Source organism: Otolemur garnettii, unplaced genomic scaffold (assembly GCF_000181295.1).
Source record: "Otolemur garnettii isolate 467f Iridium unplaced genomic scaffold, OtoGar3 scaffold00037, whole genome shotgun sequence".
Taxonomy (NCBI): Eukaryota; Metazoa; Chordata; class Mammalia; order Primates; family Galagidae; genus Otolemur; species Otolemur garnettii.
In genome coordinates this window covers 10,409,699-10,419,868 of record NW_003852432.1, presented here as the reverse complement: position 1 = coordinate 10,419,868, position 10,170 = coordinate 10,409,699, and the positions used below count along the sequence as shown (strand labels likewise).

General features: G+C 38.8%; 1 protein-coding gene across 1 annotated transcript in view; it reads right to left on the bottom strand.

Moving 5' to 3' along the window:
• Window positions 1-10,170, bottom strand: part of CTTNBP2 (cortactin binding protein 2) — a 161,684-nt gene that overhangs the window by 7,632 nt on the left and 143,882 nt on the right. The window contains exons 17-22 of the mRNA XM_003789791.2: window positions 8,678-8,856; window positions 6,318-6,523; window positions 5,809-5,991; window positions 3,583-3,646; window positions 1,932-2,064; window positions 350-451 (exon numbers count right to left, since the gene is read on the bottom strand). Coding sequence (XP_003789839.1) covers window positions 350-451; window positions 1,932-2,064; window positions 3,583-3,646; window positions 5,809-5,991; window positions 6,318-6,523; window positions 8,678-8,856 — 867 coding nt within the window. The remainder of the gene's footprint in view (window positions 1-349; window positions 452-1,931; window positions 2,065-3,582; window positions 3,647-5,808; window positions 5,992-6,317; window positions 6,524-8,677; window positions 8,857-10,170) is intronic.

The window sequence follows — 10,170 nt, the reverse complement described above, 5'->3', positions numbered from 1 at the left end:
AAAAAAAAAAAAAAAAGAAATTTAGTATAGGGTTTGGGACTATCCCTGGTTTCAGGCATCCATGGAAGGGTCTTGGAACATAGTTCCTACATATTTCCAGTTTTCGCATACAAGACTTCAAAAGATACCCAAATTTTTATAGTAAAATTTTAGGCATAAAAGTAATGGTGTTCTATGTAATCCTTTTCTAACCTTGAATATTCAGTGAATAAACACTTTTATCTTTATCCTATTTCCCATTTCTTAGCTGTAGTTTAAAAATAACTTTAAGATTCACACTTAAAGATTTGTGAAGTCAGTTCTACAACAGATCTTCTTTGTCCCATTTTGGGGAGAAAAAGGAACTTACCTTTTGTGACACTGGCATTCTTGGATTATTAACAGTTGCTGAAAATGCAGGGTTGTTTCCTGAACTATCAAACGTCCTTAAATCATCCCTGGAATCAGCAATCTGGAAAATAGACATTTGTCAAGTCATGTCTGCACAGCTAGATATCACCATGAACGTACAGTAGAGGCTTTCCCCTTGACCCTCAAATCCTGAACCGCTCACATGAAAGTTTTAAAGCCTTCCTATAAAACTGACAGACAATGCATGGGGCAAATATTCTACAGAAGGTGCCAAAAATTGCGTACACACTTTAAGAAAGGGAAAAAGTGTATTGAAATTGTAATACTCAATATATACCGATAACAAGAGATAAATACCAGTCACATTTGAGCACCTCTTGTAATTGCAGAACTCAAATGTGACTTGAGTATTATAATTTTAATACAGATTGTTTCTTTCTTAAAATATGTATACATTTTTGTGGCACCCTCTGTTTTTAGAAAGTCCAAGGATAGCCAGAGGAACTCTATAGGGAAAAAGAATCACTTTTTTTTTCTTTTTGAGACAGAATCTCACTATGTCACCCTTGGTAGGGTGCTGTGGCATCACAGCTCACAGCAACCTCAGACTCTTGGGCCGAAGTGATTCTCTTGCCTCAGCCTCCCAAGTAGCTGGGACTACAGGCACCCGCTATTTTTTTTTGTTATTGTTGTTGTCATTGTTGTTTTAGCAGCCCTGGGCCAGGTTCGAACCTGCCAGCCCGAGCGTATATGGCCGGTGCCCTAACCACTGAGTACAGGCACTGAGCCGAAAAAGAGTCACTTGATGAAGAAAGGACATAAAATAGGCAAGAAGGTAATCATTACCTTATTTTTCCAGTGGATAAGTATTTCAGTTTGTTTCCAGCAGGGTTAAATAGGATAGTCAATTCTCCTCTGTCCTAGAGATCTTTGCTATGCAAATATAATGGCTTTGAACCTGAGCAAGTCATAACTGTCTTCTGTTCCCTTTCAAATAAGAGGCATTTATCAAGGAAACCTGGTCAAACTTGCTGCATATATATGAGTGCCAAAACAGGTTGAACTTGATGTTGTACATACTTTGAGATTTGGGGTCATTGGTTTTCATATTTGGATCTCAGATTTCACAGCTTAAATACTATGATGATATGCATTACAGAGGCCAATTCTCTTTCATTTGTAAAGCTGTCATTGTTTATAACAGGAGCCCACTGTGATGCTCGCCATAATTCTCTCTTACTGATATGTGTAGATAACTTACATGCCAAAGATAGGAATACAGTAAAGAAAAGGTCTGAGGAAACTCAAAGTTAGGCGTATATAGAAAGCTGCCCAATTGCACTGATGTGGTTTCAGTTGTGCAGTTAACGTTCAAGTTTAACTTTGGGTCTTTCAAAAGAGTTTGGAAAAGCAGCCTTTTCTAAACAGAGCTCCTTTACTGTATAAATATGATGTCACAAGAAATGGCTTCTTTAAGCAATGTGAGGGATGGTTTGATTTGGAGTGTTAATCACAATATTCAATAATAAATTCCTTTTGGGGAGAGCCAGTCAGGGGCTCCCCTCATCTGTTCTGCTCACCTTGCTTATATCAGATTCAGACTTGCTGGAGCACATACTCTGAAGTTCCTTCACCAGATCCACTTCATCATCTGAGCCCAGAGAGAGTCTCTGATCCAAATTCAACATCAGGGACAGATCGTTCTCTAAAGACCTAACACAAAGTTTAGAAAAAAGTTTCTCAAAGTGAGAGAAATTCCCAATATGGAAATCTAGACAAATATACCCTTTTTTTTGAGATTTGGTGTGGGGTAGGAAAGTTTTTAAATATCCTTTAAAGTATTTCATAAATGTCATTTAATGCAACAACCCACTCCCATATCCTGACTGATCAGGATGCTAAGGTAAGAAATCTCCATGAGATTTTGGTAACTCCCACTCAAAATTCTTAATAGGATAAAATTTTATTTCACTGAGAAATCTGCTTTCACTTACAACGTTCCAATCTCTTTATTCATCACTTTTTTCCCTTTCTCCCAGGCTAGATAAAACTAAGATGCTAAACATTGTGGTATAGGAGACAGGGTGTGTGATAAATGGAAAAAATACAAATTTCAAACTTGGCTCTAGGAACACTTGCTAGCAAGATGGCCATGGGTGGCAGGCTTTCTCCTAATACCTCACTTCCTGGGTTCCCTTCCCTGTAAAGAATCCTTACGCCTTTATCACAGGGTTATTGGGAAAGTGATACAAGTTGTATATAAAGGATCTTTCTTTCTCTTCACCCCCCTTCCAGGTTCTGAATGTTACCTGCCAAATGATAGGAACACAATTTATTAGGCTATAATATTTACAAACTGCCCAAACATTTCTATTCTTTGATTTTTTTTAATTAAATGATAGCTGTATACATTAATGCAAACATGGGGTATCTATTCTTTGATTAACTAAATCATCCTGTATACCCCAAATTCATAAACTGTAATAATCAAAATTTCCTAGGAACAACCTAAGAAAATGAAATTATCACTGTAGGGTGGTACCTGTGGCTTAGCAAGTAGGGTACTGGCCCCATATACTGAGGGTGGCGGATTCGAACCCGGCCCCAGCCAAACTGCGACAACAACAACAACAAAAATAGCCAGGAGTTGTGGCAGTTACTCGGGAGGCTGAGGCAAGAGAATCGCCTAAGCCCAGGAGCTGGAGATTGCTGTGACGCCACAGCACTCTACCAAAGGTGATAAAGTGAGACTCTGTCTCTCTTAAAAAAAAAAAAAAAAGAAAAGAAAAGAAAAGAAAAGAAAAATTATCACTGTAAACCTTTAGTACTTAAAATTAAGTCATATCCTGTTTCTATAAATTTTAGGTAAAAAAAATCATCTAAAGACTATGTAAAAGTTGACAAATATAGGATTTTACCACATGTTTACATTGAATGCATTAAGCTTAATTAACAATGAAGTCTAATATTTATAGTCTTATTCAATAACTAAAATAAGCTTTAATTAAGTTATATTAAGGTAAAGGAACATGTTTTAGATGCCATTCATTTATTAGATTTCTGTTTAATACCAGCATTTGAATGACATCAGTTACTCTTTAAAAAATCATATTGACAGCATAATCATTACACAAGCTAATAATGAGAACACAGCACATTTCAAATAATGATTGAAGTTACTTGATTTACCTTTACTGTCTGCTGTGAGGTAAATTTGAAAGGGGAACTTACTTTTGTTTTGACAGAGAAGCGTTCTTGTTACAATTCAGCTGTGATATCGTCTTATTTTTTAGACCTGTTTAAAAAAATTGTTATCATTTTCTATGGAGTAGGTCATTGTTTTGCAGATCTCAAGAAGCTCAGAGACAGACTATGGATTCTGCAGCACGTCCATACTGTTCTTGGATTGATATCTGCCTTGTGAGATTTTCCAGAGTGTGGCCTCCTGCATAGGCAACTGAGATGACTGAACTCAGTACCACTCACAGAGCATGCAAAGCTCAGTTAAGGAATCCTCATCTTAGCTTTTATTAACAGCTTCTCACAGGTCAAGTCTCTATTCCCTTAGGGCTCTTGCTCCCAAAGTACTTTTAAATTCATATTATTTTATTGATCCTGTTAACTCTAAAGCAAATACTGCCAACACTTACTGTTTAGGTCATTATTTAAGCTCAAGAAAGCTGGTCTTATACATTACAGAAATTCTAATAAACTTGGAAATGATCAAGTGAGGGGCCCTGGCAGGCGTCCAGTTATCTGAGTGCCCATGATTGTTACATGTGCCCACGACTAGGTGGCACAGACTAAAGCTAATAGCATTGGACTTGCAAGACACAGAAACACAGATCACAGAATGCCATTTTTCCAGAGGAGGGATTTGGAACAGGCGGCCAAGCATTTCTGAACCTCAGGTTTGTTACCTATAATTGGAGATCATCATTATCATCATTATCTTAGAGCTTTTCTACACAATGAAAGAGCAAAGAGCAAGTAAAAAGTATATTCCCTGCTACAGAAAGTCATCTGGGGAGCCCCTATATTACATTGGCGGACTGAAGTCCAGTGACTCCTGTTCCCCGAATCAAACACTAACTTTGGGAAGTAATGACAAGCTCTTAGAATCAAAACATATCCATTTATCAATATATAGCACTTATCCTTATCTGGGAGGCTGAGGTGAGTGGACTGCTTGAGCTCAGAAGTTCAAGAGCAGCCTGAGCAAGAGTGAGACCCTGTCTTTACTAAAAATGGAACAACTAGCTGGGCATTGCGGCAGGCCTCTGTAGTCCCAGCTACTAGGGAGGCTGAGGCAGTAGGATGGCTTTAACCCAAGAGTTTGAGGTTGCTGTGAGCTATGATGATACCACTGAGTTCTACTTAGGGCATCAGAGTAAGACTGTATCTCAATAAATAAATAAATAAATAAATAAATAAAATAAAAGGTATAAGGAAACTCTTCTTATGTTCAGTGACTCCCCAATCATTTAAAAAAGGATCACAGTTTACTATCATGAACTCAGGGTAATTAGAGAACCCCAGCATAGATTAATATAGGTAAAAACATTTTTTAAAAAATATATTAATAAAATACAAATAAGTATGAAAATATATTCATGACTAAAAGCAGCTTTTTATGTTTTAAGAAATAAAAGATTTTAGGCATATTATTTTATCTGGAAACCCCCCCTATTGTAAAGTTGGCATAGAATTTCATAAAACATACTTTGATGTGGAGGCAAATGAATTACACATATCAGAAATCCACAATGCAAGAAGATGGAAATATCTTTTCTACTCAAATTTGGATTTCCTATCATCAGTGTCAAAAAGCACAGGTCTAACTAACAGAAGGGATAGATGCGTCATCTCTTTGTTAAAATGAAAACTTATATATTTCTTTGTCATATGTGATGTCTCATCCTATGGAATCTAATTATTTATTAGATTGTAAACTCTATGAAGGGAGGGCTGTTTTCACAGCTATTTCCAGGGCCTACACTAGAATCTGACACATGGTATATACCATATTTGAAAAAGAAATATGCAAAATCGATTCACTCATAAAGACCTTATCAAATATATCCCTGCATATATTTTTTTAAAAGCGTAAGGGTGGCTTTGGAATAACACATAGAAGAGAAATATGCCAAAATGCAATGATTAATTCTAGATGCCGAGAAAAACAAATTATAAAAAACTCATGATGAGTCATAAGATAAAGAAACATTAAATTTTGGAATCCTGGTATAAAAAGTGATAGTTTTCAGGTAAGAGGCTCCTGAAATTCCTATTTTGGAAATGTCAGCATTCCAGAGTTTGTTTATTTCACGGAAATGTGCACTGAAATACGTAGGACTTTGTTCTCTGAATGTATAGTGACAAAAACGAAAGCACATTTGGTTCAGACACTATATCCGGAGTGCCCACCCCCTCCTAGGCAGCGTGGCCACCCCTCACCTTCGCTGCTCGGGTCTGCCTTATTCCAGGTGGGAGAAGAGAAACGGCCAGATTTCCTGCGAGGACTGGTGTTCACCTTTCTCCAGGCACCACTTTCTTTCTTCTTGCTACAGCTATTATAACTGGAAACCAAAGATAAAGGAAAACTTCCTCCCTTGAAATCAGCTGTATGCTGGTCAAGCTCTGAAATGATACAAATCAGGGCAGTGACAACTTAACTTTCACAGAGTAAAGCGAAATATCTACCCAATTATCAAAGACACGGACCTTCAAAATCATGGACCTGTTTAATGACGCAAGCCAGGGTTCTGTGAATCAGCAGAGACTTTAGTTGAGCTCTGGAGTTCAAACCTGAGCCAATAATTAAAAACAGCTCTGGAGCAATGTTGTGAAATATACATTCAACTCTCTAGTTACAAAGACAGAAAAGGATGTTCCCCCAAAAAACCAATTCCAAGCAGTATTTATATAAGGATGTGAATTTCTCCCCCTTCCTGAGACCCTCCTACCTGCTCTGGGCAGGGGACAGCCGTGTAGCACAGCTTTATTAAGCAAGATGCTGAGAGCAGCTTTCACCACCGCCTGCTGCCCTTGGCTAGGGTGTTTCTTAGCAGTTGTCTGCCCAAAGCCAGGTTGTCTCTTCATAGAGGCTCTTGACAATATTGCTTCTTGAACTCTGGGTGCGATGACTGCATTCCACAGCTTAGACATCCACCTGGCGAGGGTGGGGCAGATTCGTCAGTTAGGAACAGGCCAGGCAATAATTACAACTCTACCAAAGGACGGGTGTGAAGACCATGGGGGAAAACGCAAGCTTTCTATAGATGTGCTACCCCTCTCAGGCACTGCTGGAATAAGTGAAATTATCTACTACCAAAACACTTTGAATGTGCCCCAAAGACACAATGTCATTCCAGATGAAACTGACTATTGACTTGTCTCTTTCATGGTAGGAATTAATGCTTCAGTATTTGCTAAAAAAATGAATACACAAACAAATACATGGAAAGAAAGGTAAAGTTAAAGATTGAAGAAGTCTGGAAGAAATAAGATTTTCTAAAGGTCTGTGTCCAAATAGCTTAAGCTTATTGGTCGTATTTCCTTAAGAAGGTACACATATACTTGTATTTTAATATTTCTGAAAATGGGATACATCTTATAATTGTTATATTAAATATGCCTACCACAAGGCAAGGGTTCACTGTTGCACACGGGTGGGCTAAGTCCCACTGAGAGAGAAAGGTCAACCAGCCATCACCTCAGGTGGGCTCTTGGCATTAATGGCCCGAAACAGTGGGAGTTTAGCCCAAGTTTGGAGCACTCATGACAATTAAAATCCCTTCAAAAAAAGATTAGCTTTGTTGCAGTATTTAAAAAGTTATATAATTAATGGCTGTAGAAATAAAACCTCATCTCTCAGGATGTAAACATTTTCAAAGCTATTAGATCTTGGCATAAAACTTTCAAGAACTGTTGGAAATTACTGCCCAGGTGGTAAGCATCCATCTATTGTAAGCTTCTCTGTTACTGTCTAGAGATATGTCATTCAAGGGGGAGGGAAATGAAACTGCAATAGGGAATAAAGACAAAATTCTGGTATTATACAAGAGTCAAAATTATACAATTAAATTTGATTAGGGTGATAGGGTTATAAAGAAGATCAGCTTGGGTTTAAAAAAAAAAAGCAGCTTCTTAGCATGGCTGTTGGGAGACAATTCTCCACAGCCTGCTGCATAGCCTCTCCCAGGTTTGATTCTGGGCTATCTCTTCAGATTTGGAAGACAGAGATGTGTCTCCTTCCAGAGCAGAGGGGAGATGTTTCCTAATCAGGATAATAAAGGTAATGATGTCTCCTTTGAGGGCAAAGCAAAGGGAGGACAGACTTGCCAGCATCTCCCAGTAGAAGCCTTGGGAAGGGCAGGTGGGAGAAAATTCCACAGCCGTGATGCAAGTGCAGCATCCCTTGGGCCACTAAGCATCACTCTAGGGGACTTGAGGAGTAATGAACCTATGTAAATGTGAAGCTCAAGCCACCTGCTCTGCTGTGATAGATGAAGCCCTGTGTCTCTGACACAGTGTAGGCTAACCTGATAACTTGCAAGTAGGGTCAAAATTTCAGAGCCTCCACAGTTCCTGACAAAGACCGTGCTCTCCATAGGAAAGGCCAAAATTGGTTCCAAAGAGTCTTGAAACTCCGGATGTATAAAAGGCTTCAATTTCATTTTGATACTGACAAAAAAAGTGGTAATAACATCAATAAATGTATTCTTTCCCACTAGTTAGCTGTTATTAAAGTGATGGTTTATCATAGAGAAGACAGATTATTTGCATCTTCTGCTTTCCAAAATAGATTTTTGTCCAGGAGACCAAAAAATGCAGAATCAAATCTCCTAGTGAATTACAGAAGCCTTACGAAGTCATATGGTGACACTTTTTTTCTTATTGTGCATACATCTATTGTCATAAGCTGCTTCAAAGGAAAACACAGGAGCACACAAGTCTCAATAATGGAGGAAACAATTCATCAATAGAATGAAGGGTTTGTTGTTGTTGTTGTTGTAAAATGCATAAAATCCTTGCTAAAATTTCTCACATTGGATCTAACTCAGAAGACCTTGCACAGCAAGGCAAACATGGCTTTGATAGGAGTTTTGTAAGAGATGGAAGACTGCTATCCAGCTGTTAGCCAAAATACAGTTGCCTCAGGAGCCACCTAGCAGTCGTGGTCCCCCTCTGGCAGTGTAGAGCACTGGCTCCGTTGGTGACAGGAAGTGCGGGAAGGCAGCCTGGTCAGCACTGTCTTTTTCAAACATCCCAAACCTGCCACGGCTCTATTTTAAGAAGGCAAATAAGGAGAAATGGCACTTACTTCACTGTTGCTTGGGCATGTCCTGGGATTACAGGACAAGACAGGAAATACTTCGGCCCAAGAAGAGCTTCAGGTGTACCCAAGCGGGCCAGGCAGGAGTTGAGCTGACGCCAGACAGACAGGGCCCAGGCGACGGTCTTGCACACAAGATCACAGGGTGAGGGCACCTGACCCCTGAACTAGAGAGGCGGGGAGGAGGAACACAGGGCTTGGTTTAGAGTGAAGCTCCCTCACAGAACAAAAATCTAGCTGAATCTGATTGAACTTAGGGTGGACGAAAGAGAGATAACTAATAGCAGATACTATTAGGTGTCCTGATGTATTAGCATCTCTCTCACTTAATTCTCACCATAAGCCTGAGGTAATTATTTATACCCCATTTTACATATTAGGAGATTGAGGCACGAAGAAATAAGCTTGCCCAGAGTCCCACAGGTAATAGGTGGCAAAACTAGGGCTAGCTAGAGTTTATTCTTTCTTATTAAGGCATAATTGGAAAAATACATACATTTTATAGTATGCAATGTGATGTTGTGGAATATGGATACACTCTGAAATTATCAAATTAGACTAAGTAGCATATCTGTTACTTCACGTTTTCTTTCTGTGGTTAGAACAGTTAAGATTTATTCTCTTAGCAGTTTTCAAATATACCTTAACTATAAAGAGTTTGACTTTAATGGGAAAATAGGATCCAGCATTTAGCTGAAATACTGAAGGAGTAATTTAGCACATTTAAAATGAATGCAGTAGCAGCTAGGAAGCTAAAGAACTTTCTCTGCTGCCTCATCCTAACATGATCTCTGTTCATCCTTCACTCCCTCTGGCCAGCCTGGGCTGCAGGGAGAGAAAACACAGGCTCAGCTGCCTGGGCAGCTGAGAAGGAGGGATGTCTCCGTGGAGGAGGAAGGCAGGGCTCTCATTATAACTCAGTCCTCAGGGAACCATTTTTCCAGGAAGATTGAAGTATTCTCTTAATGATTATCTCATAACCTGCTTCCAAAGATCAGACTTAGATTTCCTAAGAGAAGCACTTCGTAATTCCCAGAGACAGAATGTTCTCTGTCTGCCCCAAGGACCTGAACAAAACAAGGGGTTACCTCTTCTCTCCAAAGTACAGATGACATTTATATAAAATTCCTCATTTTGCAAGATAGCTGTTTAATGGTAACAGTAGTTACTATTAGAAAGGACTTGAAAGAGAATACTAAATAGAATTTCCAGCAACTACATGTTTTTATTTTCTTTTCTTAATAGATGTTTATTTAGCATAAAGACAATTTTATGGAGGCGTTTGGAGGTCTATATTTTAAAACGCATTAATCGTATGTCTATTCTGTATAAGCACTAATTATTGCCAAGAATGAAAAAAAAAAAAAAACCTTGAAAGAAAGTTTGTATACTCATAAACTCATTTTTTCCACCCATTTTATTATTCACGAATGTCAACATCCCCTGTCACCAGCCCCCTTGCCACGGTCCCTTCTCTGTTC